This window comes from Crocuta crocuta, unplaced genomic scaffold (genome assembly GCF_008692635.1).
Source record: "Crocuta crocuta isolate KB4526 unplaced genomic scaffold, BGI_CrCroc_1.0 scaffold197, whole genome shotgun sequence".
In the NCBI taxonomy this organism is placed as follows: domain Eukaryota; kingdom Metazoa; phylum Chordata; class Mammalia; order Carnivora; family Hyaenidae; genus Crocuta; species Crocuta crocuta.
In genome coordinates, this window is record NW_027532002.1 from 5,167,228 (window position 1) to 5,186,268 (window position 19,041).

General features: G+C 42.7%; 1 protein-coding gene across 1 annotated transcript; it reads right to left on the reverse strand.

Annotated features, from left to right (window-relative positions):
• Positions 1–493: 493 nt before the first annotated feature.
• Positions 494–18,766, reverse strand: PPP1R17 (protein phosphatase 1 regulatory subunit 17). The gene is made up of 5 exons (XM_077775410.1): positions 18,716–18,766; positions 12,737–12,843; positions 8,946–9,098; positions 7,457–7,609; positions 494–1,684 (listed from the first exon to the last, which is right to left on the reverse strand). The coding sequence occupies exons 2-5, from the start codon at positions 12,816–12,818 to the stop codon at positions 1,605–1,607; spliced, it is 468 nt and encodes a 155-aa protein (XP_077631536.1). The 5' UTR covers positions 12,819–12,843; positions 18,716–18,766; the 3' UTR covers positions 494–1,604.
• Between the last annotated feature and the right edge of the window lie 275 nt (positions 18,767–19,041).

Consider the following 19,041-nt stretch of genomic DNA (forward strand, 5'->3'; position numbering starts at 1 on the left):
TAACCCCTGAGATTGAGGCCATCAGAAGTGAAAAGGGAGCCCTGGGATCAAACTGGCAAGAGATCATTAGGTGGACAAAGTGTGGGTCTTCACCAGTGACTCCAAACCCAAATGTGAAGGCTGGAGGAGGGTCAAGTCAGCAGATGACATACTCCATGTGGGGTGGAGGGTGAGCTGGACAATGTGTGTTTCTAAAAGGGCATCCGGTGCCCAGCATCAGCTGACAGCTGTCACTCTTCTAATCAGGCCCAAGGTTGTTGGATCTCCAGGTATTTTTCTAAGAGAATGTGGAAATCTAGAATGTTGTGCAAATTCTCCTGATTGGATTGTTAAATACTAATGGTCGAATCAGACACTTTTAAACCTATGTGGGTCAAAAACAAATAAAATCAGTCCTGTGATTCTCTCCTGCAACCTCTTCTCTTTATATTTGTAAGTAAGTAATTTTTAGAAGAAATGCACGGGGACATAAACATGTGGTTAGAAGCATTTTTATTACCCATCAGCGTCCTGCATCTTGTCCACATTTGTGAGAAAGACAGCCTCTCAGAGCCAGGGGGTACACAGAGCTTTCACATTAGCCCTTTCAAGCGGGGTCTGTTTGAATATCCACTTTTCCACTTTTGAACAACAGTTTTTGCATTTCCTCATGTCCATCACCTGGTAGATGAGGCCCTCATGGAAAGGCTTCCCACAGCACCCACAGCCAGCAGGCTGGGGCCGGAGTGACGTACAGATCCCTGCTCGATGGCTAACACCACATTTTTCCTTCCCATCCAAGAAAGCACGTTGGGGTCTAAATAAGTCAGAATGCTAAAAATATAGGAAGGCCTTCCACTGACCTTAATTCATTTTTTTAAAAGAAAACTCATCACAAACAATATTTGACCTACCATGGGTCACTTGGGACACAGCTCACAAAGTTCAGGGTAACATGGTTAAGAGATGTTTCCAAAAATAAAAATAAATAAGAGATATTGCTAAGCTTCTCAGGAGACCAGCATGGTTGGTTGGGTTGATTCCCCCAACTCATTCACCCTTAGGGCATCAGTTACAAGGAGCTTAGAAATGCCACCAGAGAACCTTGGACTCTTGAGGAAAGATAAAAGAGATAAAAGACCGAGTTCTACAAAACAATCAGTGAGTCTGGACCCAAGTCTTCTCACTTCCCTAACTGGCAACAGGGAGTCCGCCCTTGAACTGCTATGTGGATAATGTGAAGTCAAGTCCTGTTCACCTGGATAGAACATGAAATAAAGCAGTTCCATGCTCTTCCTGCTCTTTGCTCCACGAATTGATCCAGAAGATGCAGAAGCTGAACACTAGAGTTTTCCCTGTTACCTCCCACTTTAGAATGATCTATTTTCTTTCCACTGCATTAGAAAATGAAAATTCAAGAGGTGGGAATAGAAACCAGATTCAAGAAAGAAGAGAGAGTCAAAGAGGTGACTGGCAATCTGATAGAGTGTGCCTCCTGGGGGAAAGGTGTCTGGATCTTAAAGGCAGATTAAGACAAAAGGAGAGCAGAAGCAAGTCTATTTTTTGCTAGGTCACCACAGGGATCCAATCTAACCTATTTACAAGTGGTCTCAGGGGAACTCTATTTAAATAGCTATTTTGTCACCATCCTTTTCGTCATCTTCCATGATCACTTTGGGTCTCTCGTCTCTGAGCAGTGTCACACCTGCAAAACAAAGCACCGATCTGCAATTAAGTGCCTCTAATTAAAATAGGAGACAACCTTACAAGGTAGGCACAGCACGCAGGAGCATGACAACCCCAAAGCCCTTTAGCATCTGCAGAGCCAAGTGTTAAAGGTGCCAACAGAATGAGGGAGCCGAGTGGCCTTATTTGGCCTTCCCAGAGGAGCTGTGACTCAGCGAGGACACCGCTCTGGTTACCAGGAGACACTCAACCTGGGAGTCAGAGGCAACTTTTACCCCCCATGTCTATATTCTGCATTTAAGCTTGCAGCGTGGTTTGATGAAAAGCAAACAGGTTTTGGAGTCCAACTGCTTTGGACCTCTCATTCTGCCACTCACTCAGTCTGTGTTGGGCCTTTCACACCTGAATTTTCTTGGGTGTAAAATGAGCACACTGATACTTACATGAAGGGTTGTTGTGCCCATTGAACAAGAAGCTCAGATGGTGCCGAGCACAGCGCCACGCCTGTGGGCAGCTGAGTCCGCCTCTCCCTTCATTTGATTTTATATATATATTTAACTTCTAAAGTTTATTTACTTTGAGAGGGAGAATGAGCATGAGCAGGGGAGGGGCAGAGAGAATGGGATAGAGAGAATCCTAAGCAGGCTCTGCACTGTCAGCACAGAGCCCGATGCGGGGCTTGAACTCACAAATGATGAGATCATGACTTGGCCCGAAACCAAGAGTCAGACGTTTAGCCGACTGAGCCACCCAAGCGCCGCATCCCTTTCTTTTACATTTGCTAGTTCACCTCTTCTTTGAAAAGAACTGGTCAGCAGCATAAAGTCAAAGTCAAATACCTTTTAACATCTGGGGGAAATATTGAGCGGAGGCTCTGAACATGCCATTTCTGGGTGTCAGTGCTGTAAGGTGATAAATTTTATGTGGTTCAGAGCAAAATGAGAAACTCAAGAAAGGGCAGTGAGTTTTTGTAAAGTTCTGTGACTATCATCTTAAAAAGTTGTTCTTTATTTTGAGATGATTCTTTTTCTCCTTTTCGGTATTAAAATATCCTTTCTTTTATGAAATTTTAGGGATGTCAGGTGGTTATTTTTTTTTTAACATTCTTACTAGGCAAAATTCAAAGTTGGTATCCCTATATTGGGCTCCAATAGATCTTGTTTTTTAAGAGTTTAGTGATCGTTGAAATTCAGAAGCCAGAGCACAATTTTCTGGACAGATCAGCTCAGTTAGGACCGTCCTAGGAGGTCTGGGCGGTTCTACTCATCCTGTGAATTGTGAAGTAGGGTCATTTTAATGAAAACACAAAGGAAGCTATGATTTTGTGTTTTTACCGGTCCTCCATGATTTCTGTCATCCCACCCAGCCAACCACCCGTGCCTTGCCCCACCCCCACCTTCTTATAATTAGAGACCTTTCAATTCATTAAGCATTTCATAAAGATCTCAACGTGAGGGTAGAAAACTGTGCACCACAAGAGGCCTTTCTACAGAACTGGACTCCATTCAACAGCAGCAAATTAATGAAAACTATGTGTTGATCTTAATGACTATTCATTTGACTCAGTTCCTAGTTTGTTCATATGGGTTCTTAACCGATTAGCTGATATGGGTTCTTCACCAATTAGCTGATATTTATTGGAGGAGGAAAACAATTTCAGGAGTCTGGTTGAAAATGAGGATTTTGCATAAATCTCTTATGAAACACAGTGGGAGATATTTTTTCTTATACCAGCTGCAAAGAGGTTTGGATTCTTACTTGGAATTAAGTCTATCACGGCAGAACTGTAAGTGCATCACGGTTGAACTGTAGAAGATAGTTAACTATGCTAAGCCCCCAAACTTTCTGCCCTAATTTCCTTGATATCTTTTCACATCAAGCCAAATTTGAGTTGATTCAAAGTGGACAAGAGCGTTTAAATTCCCAGATTACAGTCAACGTTCTGATTATTTGGGGGTATCCTTGAAACCTAGTTGTACAAGCATCTGGGCAGAAAAAAAGTCTTGGGATTTCAGGGGAAGGAGGAGGCTGCTTAACCATCAAGGACAGCCCTTCCCAAAGTAGGCTAGGCTTTCCACAGGGACACAAGAGATAATTTCAAGTGGAAAGTGAACTAGCACTTATAGTAATATAGTTAAGCATATTTTTAATGTCTTATAATGAAAAATATGTACAGTGGCTCAACAGAACCTTGATTTCATGGCTATCATTGCTTAAGATGAGGCTTAAATCAGTAACGTCTATGTCATCACTGCGTTCTTATTCTCGATGCTTCGTATTGTCAGCTTTGGTCATTTGATGATGAATGAGGTTTGATAAATACTGGTCTATGATTTAACGCAGTCCTGATCCTATGTTCTCCTGTGGGAAACAGAGGTGTGTTATTGAAGAAATTTACCCTAGAGCCAGAAAGCTTTTTCCCGGTGGTCACTTAACCTGCTCGAGCCTCAGTTTATTCATTTACAAAACTGGAGGAAAAAAATACATCATATCTCCCTCAGGGGGTGACACTGTCAGGTATATTTAGACTAACATTCTTTTATGCTTCAAGCACACTTTTACATGAACCTCCATTAAAGCACTTTTCACATTGTAGGAATCATTGGACAATACATCCATCACCCCTATCCCCTACTGAACTTTTTTCTCTTTAAGTTTAATTTATTTATTTTGAGAGGGTGGGGAGGTGCAGAGATAGAGGGAAAGAGAGAGAATCCAAAGCAGGCTCCCACAGAGCCTGATGAGGGGCTCAAACTCACAAACCATGAGATCATGACCTGAGCCGAAATCGAGTCAGACACTTAACCAACTGAGCCACCCAGGCGTCCCAAGAACTATGAGGTTCTTAAAGGATATCCTAGCATCTAGCAGGGGACTTGGGAAACAGTAGGGATTCAGAAAATATCTGTTCCTACCCTCCCATTTTTTGTGTAGGAGCGTTTAAGGAACTTGGCTGTTTGTTAGAAACAGGTATATTTTTAAGGCCAAAGCTCAGTCTAAGGTCTCTAAGGGCCCACCAATTAGCCTTGCGGCAAGCTGTTTTGGGCCATGATCCCACTCAGAGCTGGTCACCTGCTTTGCAGATGTGTGCCTCTAATTCAAGGGAGCCAGGGCTCAGATGCCACCTGTCCTGGCAAACCACACCAGAGGCAACACTCTTCCCAGGAGGACAGAAGAGGCATTACTTTCAAAAGACATATCAGTCTCCTTTCTACAAGCACATTATCGAGCTTTGATCTCCAAATATTCACAGCTCGTGGGCCAATTTTCCAAGTGACTTCTCTTCAATGCTCCCAGCCTCATTATTCTTTACTTTCCCTGGTTCCTTTCACCATAAACCTTAGCTAAAGACTTCTCTCTCTTTGAAGCAGGTCTCGGCCATTTAGATCTTACTAATCACAACCCAGTGCACCCTGCCTCACAGTCACCAAGATGGGGGGCTCTGGCAAATGTGGGCCAAGTTGGGAACAAACCTTGGCTGGCAAGGAAGCCAGAGCTGACTCTTCACTAAGGAGTTGTCTTGGCGGTTGGAAACCTATCAAATAAGCTCATTAACCTAGGGGAATGAAGGCAGTTAGCAAGAGATTTAGAAGAGAGAAATAATCCTTGTCCGGTCCTCACTTGCCAAGGGCTAATGAGAGGAGATGTCTCCGGAGTGCATTTGTCTGTGAGTTTCCTCTCAACACCCTTATTAGAACCAATATGAGTCTCTCTGAACATCTGCTGAAGGCTCTATCCTTATCAGCTTAACTAGCATTTCGATTACTGCCAAATCTTTAGATACTAAAAGGGCTCTTCAAAAATAAAGTGCTTCAGCTAATATGCTAATAAAAGCTAGAATCATAGAACACTATCTATAATTGCAAATACAACACAGAGATTTGCTGATTCAAGGAATTCCATAATGTGTATAGAATCCACGGATAGACTCTCTTTCTAGCTCTTGTACTTTGTCTTGTTTGATAAACATTTTTTTTTAACTCAACTGGGAAACTGCTCCCCCATGATGTAGATATTGGGATGTAGGCAGCATCGTTGCTGAAATAAACAGAGTTTAACATTTTAGGAAGTCCCTTAAATCAGCAGATGTATATGGAGAGGTAAAACACTGCAGGTAGGAAAATTCTCTCTTTTAGAAATGGTCTGAGTAATCTCAAGGAATATAAGACTGAAGAGAATGGGGCGGGGGGGAGAATCTCACATTTACTGAGGACTTTCAACGATCCAGGATCGGTGCTAAGTGCTTTACATACTTTACTTCGTTCTGTTAACAATCCTGGGAGACAGATTTTACGGTCTTCCTTTCAGAGATGCATGAAATGAAGGAGGCTCTTTCGTTTGTGTTGGTTGCCCAGCCTCACAAAGCTGGGTTAAGCAGAACCAGAGATCAGACTTAGACCTTTCTGATCCCGAAGCCCATGTTCAATGCTTGTGCTAAGGTGAGATGGGTTGGAGGACTGGCGCAGGAAAGAATACACGTAGCTCATGAGAACATGTTTGAGGAAGTTCAGATCCTGCCACTTGGTCCTTGGTCCACTACTCCAGAGAAATGTCTTCTCCTGTTCCATGCCTCCTTGCCTGGCTCTGCTCTTCAGAAATCAGTGGCCTTATCTGTTTCCCTGACCGCCTATTCATGATGTCTTCTTCTGAGCTGTCTTTCCACTTTTTTCTTTATTAAATAAAATAATGGGGAAACATAGTTCTATAACAACAAAATCTCATCTCCTCCCAAAGTGTCCCTTCTGGATTGCCATAGAGCTGAAAGTCCCAACTATCTACCACAGAACAATGAAAAACCACCCACAGGTAAGGCCGACATGGGTTAGAGCCCCAGCTCTGCCACATCGCTGTGCTTGATCTTGAGCATAATTTGATCCATTTATCTGTCCACCCAACCATCCCATCTCAATCCAACCAATCAACCAAGCAGCTATCTATCCATCAATGTCATCCACAGAAGACTCTAAGTTACATACATCTTCTTTCAGTTTATTTATGGGAAGGGACCTAATAGCTACTTTCTTGTGTTATTCAGCTGATTTTAAAAAATCCCCAAACATAACAAACTCAGTGCTAATATTTAGTAGGGCCTCAATAAACATTAGTACGTTTTCGTCTCTGCCACCCCCTCCAAATATCTATGTATTTGGATACATGTACACACTCACACACGTGTACACACTCAGTCTTATGATCTAATCATGAGTGTATATGTCTTTTTCCCCAACCTGCACTTAACATTCTCAGGGACAAGACTACGCTTCCCACATGAGCTGCCTTATATAGCCTGGGGTTGTGCATATAGTTCAGCAAGACTTTTTCGTTTGATTTGACACATATTAAGACAGCTTTCATTATTTCCACATCTCCCTTCCTCTCCCTCTCCCACTCTCTTTCTCTTGTTTCAAAGATTTGGTCAGTATATCCAGGTATCTTGGGAGAGTCAGCCATCAGTCACAGGATGCATGGTTCATGGAAGACTAAGGAGGAGGATATTTCAACTCTTTTCAAGGACCCACTGACATTTCTATTTCATTGGCTCAGTAAATTTGACCAGTTCTGCTGAAGCAAGAGGAATGCTCTGAACCCCGAGCTCCAGCTCAGCCCTGGGGGAGCTGCCAGTGAAGGTAAACCTGAAAGGCAGCGATAAATGCTGCTCTTCCCCAGAGTACTTCTGTGTGACACAGATTGCTGGGCTGGGACAAAGGCCATGCCTGTGGCACCTCCAGATGGTAAGGCTTGTGACCTGTTCCCGTCACCCCCTGCAAATGCCTTGCACCAGCTCTTTTACCTGCTGCAAAGGGGGACACGTGCAGGGCAGGTGTGTCTTTTCTCCTTGGTTTTTTCTGTTCCAGGTCAGTGTTATGAAGAGCTGGACTCATTTTGTCCTTTGGATGTCTCTCTTGAACATCATATCTTTGAATTAAATGTTCTGAAAGCACACCTGCATGGTTTGGGGAATAGATGGGGAAACAGGGTTAAACACACATATCCTACTACGTAAGGACTATGCATTCATATTCGGACACATACCTAGTGATGGTAGTCAACATATCTTTTCAAACTTATCTTAATAAAATCATTTTTAATATTAAGAATTTGTATCTCTTGAGGCAACACTAGAGAACATCCTTTATGCAAAGGGTTTCACATGCCTCGTTTTAGTTTAGCCTCACAAAGCACTGAGGAATTTAATATTATCATCACTATCACATACCTGAGGAAAATGAGGCACAGAAATATGCCCACAGCATCCCAGGTCTGAGGGGTCGGGGCCAGGAATTGAGCCCAGGTTTGTTGGCCTCCAAAGGCCATCCTTGCTAGAGTGATGGATCATTTGCTGTTCTGCAAGCCACACGCTTCACTCTTCAGTGACTTCCCTGCCCTCTCACCTCTCCCACATGTGAAGTTTCTCTCCATCATTTCAAGACGCTCTGAAAGCAGCCTCTTCTATGAAATTTCCCACAATTCCCTGCCCAGGCTGAGCCCATGGAGTCTTTATGTAAGGACCCCATCACGTTGTTATTTCTTCCTGCATATGTCAGCTATTTATGTGCCTCTATTCCTTCTTATCAAACTGAAAGTTCCTTCCCAGGATGGTCTGTGTTCTATTTGTTCTGTAGCCTTCCAGGTGGGTCAAGAGTGGAAAGAACACCAAACAAATAGCCCAGAGGGAAGGAGAAAAGGGAATAAGAGCAAAAAAACTTTGGAGACATAAGAGGGTCACACATTACACGCAAGGTTGTTATAGAGACACATTAGGTAACATGTCCACCAAACCATCTTGCTTTTTCCTGGGCACACAGCGAGGCTACATTTCTCAGCCTCCCTTGCAGTCAGGGGAGGTTTGTGACTGAAGGAAGTGACATGTGCCACTTTCGGGCCTGCCAATCTTCCAGTCTGCTCTGCACCCCTACCCCCCTCATTCCTGTGCCTGCTGGATGCTGAAACTCACAGAGTGACTTTGAAAGTCATGCGATGGTGTTGTCCAAACTGCCATCAGCCAGAATCCTTACTCTTTGGAGCAGAACCTGCTTCTGCAACTTGTACTATTGATGAGTGGGAAAAAAAACAAAAACAAAAACAACAAAAAACTTGTGCCACTAACATTTTGGAATTCATTTGTTATAGCAGCTGGCCGTAGTGTCATGAAGAAAGATGCAGGAATGGTACCAGTGATTTAAAAGCACCCAAATATTTAAGGAGACCTTGTAAGGCCAATGTGATCTATGCAGCTGTTCCCTTTTACAGATGTGCAAACTGACCCCATCGTCCATTACCTGGTATGAAAGGTGGGATGTGCAATGCCGGCGTATCTTTTCTCCTTGGTTTTTTTTGGTCTGACTCAACATTCAGGGCAACCTGTACATTTTTTCCCTTTCTTGGCTTCTTTTTGAGATCACAGTCCTTAATGAACTGGTCTGAAAGGTCATCTGACGTTGAGAAGATGCAAAATAAAAAGAATATGACATGAGTAAAGGTCGTTCACAAACTGGTTGGCTGCCAGTTACTTGCAGGAGCCATTTGGTCTGAAGAAGAAAACTCTGTATATATTTTGGCCTAGTCTACATAGGACTGTAAGAGCCTTGTGCAAATACATACAATAAAACAGAAAACTGGAATATTCTACAAAACGCCAAGGTGGATGGATAATCAAAGCAAAAGAGAACTTTAACGTATAGTTAGGCAGGCCACAGAGTGGGTTTGAGTTAAATTTCTGATGGAGAACAGGTTGTCTGTGTTAAATGCTCTTTCTTAATTTCTTTTCCTCGACGCTTGTTCTCTTGAAGATTCCACCAGCCAGTATGGAGCTAAGGCACACTACTCAGTCTTACAGTAAGGTTCTCTGCAAATCCCTCACCCACCTTCATTTCTGTGGCCAGCTGGTCACACGGACGATTCATGCTTGTCTCCGGCATTGGTCTCTTTGTTTACTGCTCACTGGTGTTGCAATCCTCCTATTTGCCCATCCCAAACCCAGGCCCTGTAGTCCTCTTACTCAGCTTTCTTCCTTCCTCAGTGTCTGGAACTTCCTCAATGAGGCTCGGATTCTGCATCACATCCTTCAGATGTCAGGGCACATGATTAACCCAATCTGATCACTCCTCGCCCATTATTTTCTCTGCTCCATCTTACTCCTCAATGCTTTTGTTGATGGTGCGCTCCTATAAGCTTCTCTGTCATTGTTCTAGCACCTGTTTATTCTATAATGGTTTATCTCCTGCTCTAGACAGAGCCTTCATGGAAGTTAAGGATTATATCCTCTTAATAATTTTATTCTTAATTAAAAAAATTTTAATGTTTATTTATTCTTGAGAGAGAGAGTGTGCAAGCAGGGGAGGGGCAGAGAGAGAGAGAGAGAGAGAGAGGAAGACACAGAATCTGAAGCCGGCCCAATGTGGAACCTCAACCGTGAGATCATGACCTGAGCTGAAGTTGGACGCTTAACTGACTGAGCCATCCAGGCATCTCATGATTTTATTCTTAATCGCCTCTTCCTCCAATAAATGCATGTTGAATGGATAAGTGAAGCTGGACTGATCCCAGTTCAACTGCTGACTCTGTCCTATTAGTTATGAGATTTTGGGCCTCAATTCCTAGGAACTTTAATATTGTCTCAAATTTTAAAATGAGGATAATATTAAATCAGTGTGTGTGTGTGTATGTGTGTGTGTGAGTATGATAAAGACAGAGGACTAAATTTGTTAATGTTGGTAAAGCAGTTGTTACATTTGATGTATTTCAAATCCTCAAAAAAATGTTGACTCTGATCATTACTCCCTGACACCTTCTATAAGATCCAAAGGAAGCCCACCTCCCCACCCCATCTCCGTAAGTCTTTTCCAGTCCTGGGTATCTTTTCTCAGTTTCCTGGTAGCCATCAGAGTTTTGCTCATGTAACACCTTTTCTGCATATGTCTTTTCTGCCCTCTTTGATGACAGGTAGCTTGTGTTTTATCTCCTTAAGAAATTAATAATAAATTTATTAATCAATTAATAAATATTTGTTGGATGTATGTTTGAATGAATGAACTCAAACATGTTGTATATAAGGAGATAGTCTGTTAGGGTTCAAAGAAGCCCCAGACAATGAAGTCTTCTCTGGAAACTTGCTATGGGCTGGATACAGTCTGATTACATCTACAGCTGTGAATGAATTTGGGGAAATTCAGATATTAATTGGGTATTTTCAGCCCCTTCTCCTTTTCCCTCTTCTTTTTTTTTTCCTCCTTCCTTCCTTCCTTTCTTCCTTCCTCCCTTCCTCCCTCCCTTCCTTCTTTTTCACTCTGTTTCTTTTTTATGAAAATATTCAGGTCAATGTCTTTAAAACACTGGGGATTAAGTGTGTCAAACTTGTTCACTTCAGTTTTGTGGGTCTAGATATAACCTGTGTCAGTCATTCATGTATTTAGTCAACAAATACTGATCAAGCTCCTACTCTATGCCAGGCCTTGAGCAAGATTCTAGGGCTAAAAAGACAAGTAAGAAATGGTCCTTGTTTTCAAGTTGTTATGATCTATTGGGCTCTATGTCTGGATGGTCCTTTGTTTTAGAAAACTCAATATGCACAAGTAACCTACCGGGAGAAATACCTAGTAACTATACATTGTCATGCCTGTATCATCCAAAGATCACAGTATATAACCAAAAAATCAAATAGCGTCATTCCCTTCAGCCATATTTAATAGTAATACGCATTTCCTTTCATCTAAAGGATTTGAATAATTCCATCCAATCTTTTAAACTTAATAAACATTTATTGGGATCATAGTATATGTAAGACATTGAACTATTTGCTTGTAGGTTTGCATAGACAAAAAAAAAAAAAAGAGGGGAGAGGGGAACTTTACTGAGTACTGCTTATGTACGAGATAATTCCACATCGTTCTAGTGTGTGGGAATGACCAACACCTTCTCTGATTAATCAATGCCTGTGTCTTACTGGTTGTTAAATATTCATAGGGTATCCCAAACACACTATGTCATGCAGTCCTCACACCAAGCCCACAAGGAAGGTGTGCTATTATCCCCAGTTTGCAGATGAAGAAACTGAGGTTTAGAAGCCAGATGAAAGGCTAAAGGTTACACTCCTAGCAGGTTATGGCAGGACTGAGCCCAGGTTCTTGGGACTATGTTTCTTAATGCCTGGCTGAAAATACAGTTTTAAAAATTTGCTGCCACATAGCACAGTTAACTCTCTCTCCTCCCCATAGCATACATACCATAGACATTTGTTGAATGAATGAATGTTGGTCAGAATGAGTGCTGCCCAGCTGTGGGCCTCTGGAAGAACAGGCTGGAAATGGACCAGTCATGGGTCACCACTAGACCCCAGGATGCGACTCAGTGCACAATACAGAGAGCAAGACATTTGCTTCAATTTTGATTTTTACTTCAATTGCACTTTTTCCTACTTTTGGAGAAATCCTGAACATAAACAATCTTGATGGCAAATGGGGAGAGGGGAGGGGGAGAGTCATAACCAGGCGAGACATAAACAAAGGCTATGAATATGCAAAAGACCCATCCATCAAAAGTCTGAGTGTCTCATTTTTAGAAATGGGTAGAGGCAGAAATGTTTCTGGTATTTTCATTACAAAGGTTATGCAAAAAGTCAGTTCTGGAAAGGAAACAGATTGACAATAAAGCCGAAAAAGGCTATTTAAAATTCTGTCTTGATAGGCAAAGAGAGATATTTGAAATATTTTATTGGCACTGCACATGGGGTGTAAGTGTGCCGGCAAATACTGGGTCTGCTGCCACATTCCATTTATTGCCTCAGAAATGCTCTGTCTGGGACGCTGTCAGACCCAGAAAAGAGGACAATGCCTTTTCTCTCTTTTTGTAACTCTAATGAACTTCTCTCCAGTGCTCCGGCTAATATTTACAGGCAGACCCTGCAGAGCTGTGGCTATTTGCCTGTCCATCTGGTGTTGGCTGTCACCAGAAGGTACGAACGATCAGGTTTCAGGGGGCTTCCCCCTGACTTGCCTGCAAACCGAATGCAAGAGAGTGGCAGAGACACCTCTTTTCTGACTCCCACTGCTGACATGCACACTGTAGCATTTACCTAAGTGCTCTCGATGAGGGTCTAGCTTGTCCAGCCTGTCTTCTGAGAGCTCCAGTGGCTGCATTTGCTTAGTGGACATCATCGAAGGAGGTGTATCTTCTCCAGCTCTACAGAAGCATAAGAAACAAGACCATCAGTATGTCTTCTGTTCATCTGTTCACTTATTAAATAAGTATATTTATTGAGCACTTACTGTGTTCTCAATTCAGTCTCATTTTTCAAGTCTGTTTCTTATGCTTAACTACTAGAAGCTCTAACTGAAGATTTAAGTCAAAATTGGGGCTCCTGGGTGCGCCTCAGTCAGTTAAGCATCTGACTCTTGATTTTGGATCAGGTTGTGATCTCACGGTTTGTGAGATCGAGCCCTGTGTCAGGCTCCATGCTGACAGCACGGAGCCTGCTTGGGATTCTCTCTCTCTGCCCTTTCCCTGCTTGTATACACATGCATGTACGCTCTGTCTTTCTCTCTCCCTCAAAATAAATAATTAAACATAAAAAAAGATTTAAGTCAAAATAAATGAAACTCATACACATATACGTGGATGTAACTGGCATTCACCAACTGTTCAATATTTCTTCCTCTTTCAGAAGCACTGTGAGAGTTTCTGAATGAATGCTTATCAATTCTGAATTAGGAATGAGTTAGCTGAAAGTTACAGAAAATCTTGATTAAATCTTGTCTATATATTCTGTTGAGTTCTGCAAAGTAGGATTATGCCTACTTCATAGATGAAGAAAACGAGGGTCAGAAAATATAATTAATTTCTTTAGTCATGCAATTATTAAATAGCCAAGATCCAATTATTAAATACCCTGGATCCAAACCCAGTTCTGAAGATTCCCATTAGACACGCAAGACTCTTGAAACAGTGATTCCTTTGAAGCCAAATTGAACCAAGCTTCTGGTTTTCTATCATTACATGCTATAAAATATAGTTACTTTATACTATATAAATATATATATATAGTATATATATATACTATAAAATATAGCATGTAATGTATAAATGTATAGTATAAAGTAACTATAAGGTAATAAGATTTTTTTCTCTATCCATATTATAAGGTGGTAGAGACGTAGTAGGAGAAAAATCTAGGTCTTGAAATGGATCTTTATTATTTTTTCCCTAGAGATTTCTAGCATTAGAGCAAGTCTGCTTCCCCTCCCCCTCCCCCATTTTTCCTAGACCACAAATCCATTGAACTTTCAGAGCTATTAGTTGTAGCCATTGTCCAGGAGTAGAAATCCAGAATGGACATGTGTCAAGTCTGAATGAAAAATGCATTAGTTGAGATTTATAGAATCTGCCTTGATTTTATTTCTTTCTGATAATTTATTTATTCACATCCTCTCATAACAAGAATACTTACAGACGAATAAGATTAAAATGACCCAAACTGATCCTCTGTTCTGGAGATTCCTGGGTCACTGGCATGCAGATGAACACAGAGACCAGTTGTGTTAACACTTCAAGCTCATAGAATTAGTTCAACTCAATTGTCTTCTGAGGAATAAGCCAGTCTTCTCCGGGAAGGCTGGAGGGCCTCTCCCCCTACCAGCTGAGATCATTGCATAGCAGATGGAGCTATTAATGGATTACTTGAACCCGGCTTTTAGTGTCATTCTGAGCAGACTGATTGTACTGAGTGACTTTAGCAGAAATCAATTCAGATTATTGTTTTAGTGTTTGTAGAGAGACTGCCAACTCCCTGGGACCAAAGGAAGTATGCTGTTAACTTGGGTGGCTACCCACCACCTGCTTGAGTGGGGAGGAAAGCTATTGGACCATCAGTCGGGATGGGTGGGCTCAGCGCTGAGGTCTAGAGGCAAAGTTACAGCCTCAAATATGGCCCGTGCACCTTAACCAATCTAATCTCTCTTCACTTTGGGCAGAAAGTCACAGGCCCTGTCATTGAAAGTCACAGTCCCCGTCATTGACTTTATGCTGAAAATCACCCCAGGATCTAGTCCAGTATTCATTTAGAAGGAGAACTGAGGTGTAAAGAGGTTGAAGTGACCTATCATTAGTTACACTCTTAGGGTCAGACCCATCATTTGAACCTAGGCTCCTACTCTCTGCTCTAGGTCTTATCTGGCAATGGTCCCCCTCTTCTTCTCTCCAGCCACAGTAAGCTGTTCTTTTCTTTGTACTTGAATCATATGACTGCCCCTATGTGCCCAATAGCTGGGTATTTAATTTGAATCTGAGCTTTCAAGTTCAAATGGATCTGGGTTAAATCTCAGCTCTTTAAAAAAGAGGTATGACTTTGATGAAGTAGCTAAATCTTTTTTTTTTATTTTTATGTTTATTTATTATTGAGACAGAGAGAAACAGAGCATGAGTCGGGGCAAGGGCAGAGAGAGAGGGAGACACAGAATCTGAATAGGCTCCAGGCTCTGAGCTGTCAACACAGAGCCCAACACAGGGCTCAAGCCCACGAACCGTGAGATCATGACCTGAGCTGAAGAGGGATGCTTAACTGACTGAGCCATGCAGGCGCCCTGAAGTAGCTAAATCTTAATGATGTAGTAAGGGTAACTAGAGCCCAAGTAAAATATAATCATTTTTTCCTTTTTGTCTATAAGCTACAGCTGCTATGATAGAATTAGCAGAAGTTAGCCTCTTTGTGGGCTCCCAGGGATGGGCCTCTGGGGTCATAGATCCCTCTCTGTCCCCCTACCCCATTCTCACCCCCACTTCTCTTATCTGTAAAATAGAAGTAATAGGGTCTACCTCATAGAGTTACTATAAAGGTTAAATAGAATAGCTCCCTGCTTTGCACACTGCAGGTATGGAGTGAATGGTAGTCATTGTTATGTAACATCTCTACCATGCCAGATGACTAGCTAATGAAGACCAGCTTGTTTAACTGCAAAATTATCAAGTCTTCATTTTCATCTAGACGCTGAACCATGGGTGGCCTAGCCTTCATCTGAACAAAATGGCTTTCACAGTACTGAACTTGAGAGAGAGAAGCCTTCTCTTGGCAGGTGAATTGCCCAAGTGTAGGAAGTCCCTGGATAAGGCACCTGCTTCTTCCCCAAGATAGTATCTAGTGTCTGTGGGGGAAGTGACACTACTTTGTTTGTTTGTTTGTTTACTTTAAACTTTTTTTTTATATAGAGAGAGTGTGAGCAGAGGAGGACAGAGAGAGAGAGAGAGAGAGAGAGAGAGGGAATCCCAAGCAGACTCCAGGCCCAGTGTGAGCGACTGAGTCACCCAAGCGCCCCAGAAACACTGTTTTAAACCAGTGTGATTGCAAGCATACGATGGTGGGCCGGCATGCCTCTGTTAGCTATGGGGCTGAAAGATGGTTTTCAGATTTGGGCTTTTATGTCACAGCAATACTCTGTGCTGGGCAGGGCTAGGTTTTGCCCAGGGGATTAGAAGATACGATTATCATGGATGACGTCATTAAGCTCTTTTTGGCAGAAAAGCTTCACACAAAGAAAGGAACAAGTACTCAAGGAGAGAGGAGTTTGGTTGAGCATCACCTTCCTGGTAACTGTCATTTCACCTGTCTGTTGAATGTTAGTATAAGATGAGCCCAACTCCCTACTCACTCGCCATTTCCCTCCCAGCAAGAAGGACTGCTCTATGTGATTGAGTCACTATAAGACACCAGCCAGTCTAATGATTGAACTAGGAAATTATTTCTGACCCTGCTTATGCTTTCTCTTCTTTAATTCAGCCTCCCCATCCCAAGCACCAGCAAAGGGACCCTGCTTTTGTCATGTTGCCTTAGAAGGTCATATCATCTTTCTCAGCAGCTCACTATAATTTGGGAATTTTCGAAGCGCTGGTTCTTTCATATCTAAATACCCAGTCCCTTGGGTGTTCAGATTTCAACCAAGGGACTAGGGCCTGATGGGATGCCTTGTGGGTATTGTATACACTGTTCTCTAGTACAAAGATTTGTCACCCTTTAACATTCTCTTCCTGCTTATTGCACGTTCAGTGTAGTCTCACACAGTGATGATTTGGATGATATCAAGCTGCCTGCCCTCACCTGAAAGGCTTGGGGCCACAGGAGGCCTGGAAATCAGGAATTTTTTCCTCTGTGACACCCTTAGAGGGGCCTCAGGAAACAGCATAATCTCATGCACTATCTCCATAGCAAAAATTTGAACATTTGCTCGAGACGTGAATAAAGACTAATACAAAGATGCCCATCCTTTTGGCTCAGGTCTTGCTAACAAATAAATTTATGTTGAATTTAACAACAGAAAAAAACTTCTGGTTCTCAGAGTTTTTCAGATTTCTTAATTAGAGAAAAAAAGTATGGTAGGTCCGTATTAATCTCCTCGTTGTTGGAGAGAATGAGGGTAGTTTGGTGTATAACATGTAGAAGAAAGCAAAGAGATAGGACTTCAGGGGCTTGAGGAGGTTTTCAGGACTATGATACTAAAGCCTAGCAACTTTTTCTTGCTAATTTTCACAGTCTTTTTCACAAGGGCTGCAGCTCCCCCCCCACCCCACCCCCCCACAGAGAGACACTTGTTAATGCAAATACCACCGAGAGAAGAGATATATTAACCAACGTCACATAATACACAAGGTCACCAGTGTAATTAACGACAAAAGTCACCTTCTCTTTTAAGAACAGGAAAGGGAAGATTAGGGACCTTGGGAAAGAACTCCACCAAATTGCAGGACGACAGGAAGCCAGAGCAAGCTGCTGAAACGGAGGACTCAGTGAGGGGAGCCCGCCTCCACCAGCCCAGAGCCAACTCCTACATTCGGAGGACAGTAGTGCTATTTCCTCATGTTAAAAAGATTGGTCAGTTCAGTTTGAGGTCAGAAGCAGGTCTGGGCATTTTGTCTTTTCTCTTAACACCGAGTAAGTTTCTTTGTTGGATGTTAGAATATGTAGTTTAACTCAAGGTCACTGACAGCAAGCATTTGGCCCTGTGAGGCAATACGGGGTAGAAGCAGAAGTTTGGTTACTTGTACTGTTACTCTCTAGCCAGGTCAACTTGGGAAAATTGTTATGTCTCCCTGGAAACTCAGTTTCTGCATCTGTAAAATGGGCTGCTAGTGTCTCTTCTCCAGGGTTAAGGGTATTCACCACACAGCGTATCTAAAGCTTCTCACCCAGATCTCAGTGCCCGTGGACCCTTTAAAAGTGTGAGTTGCCTTGTTTGTTCCTTCCACCCTCCCCTTGGGATCATGACATGTGTATTAAATTGAACAATTGGAACCATCTCTTTGCCCCATCTTTGGCCTTCTTTGAAGCTGATCATGAGATTAGAACAATCCAAGGTACAGACCAACACAGACACCCCTTTCCGAGGCTTGGGAACATGGTCCTAGTGACTCTCAGAAGCAAGCGGACACAGCTGAACTGTGAGGAAATTCCAAAGAATTTCCCCCAAAGTCATCATCCCTGGATTGATTTGATGGAATAAAAAGTTAGAAGGTTATGTCCACAGCCCAATGTGGTGTCTGAGGATATAAAATTCATATCCTTTGTCGAATCTCTTTTTAACCTGGGGATTCAATTCAGGTCAAAAAGTACGTTTTAAAATCAAGCTTGTTCATCAAAAGACTAAATTTGCAGTATTCCTCAAGGAGTGAGTCTTACTTGAAGTAGGGCATGGAAAGGTGTATCTGGCAAACATAATTGCCCCAGCCTTAGAAGATAAGCCTCCCGCATTGTGAGGATACAACTGTAAGGGTATATCAATGTTCATCTTGAAACTTAGCGATTTAATATGGGAGGATTCTGACGCTACAGAATTGAGAACTCCACCTCCCTTAGAAACAATGTCTCCAAAGTGGTGACTTTTCCAGCTCCTCATCTAGCCCCATCTTAGTCTTGCTCCAGGAAGCATACCCCCACTCCCCCCCCCTCCCCTGACCCCGCACCACCAGCTGCTGCCTCCTTTGTCCCAGCAACCATAACGCAGCGGTAACTTATTAGAAATTTGCTTTTCTCGCTGCAAAAGTTCTTGGAGTAAAAATCTGAAGCACTTACCAATCAGTGCAGGCTCTGGGATGAGAAGGCGAGAGATGGGGAGGGCAAGCTTCCTCCCCAAGCTGGGCTGCTCCTCTGCAGTAGTGGCTGCTGCCCGGCTCCAGCTCTTCTTATCAAGGGACCAGCTGCCGCTGTTGCCATGGGGATGCTCTGTTTCACAGGCGCCAGGGCAAGGGGGATGGAGAGGGAAAGAAGATAATCTCGTTGCCACCGTTCCGACTGCAGTAATTGTCCATTACAAAACACAATACTGAATTGTACTTTGAGTTCCCAGTGTGCAAGCCTGGAGAAATCCAGACAAGCTGGCCAGACCTTCTAATCCCTGA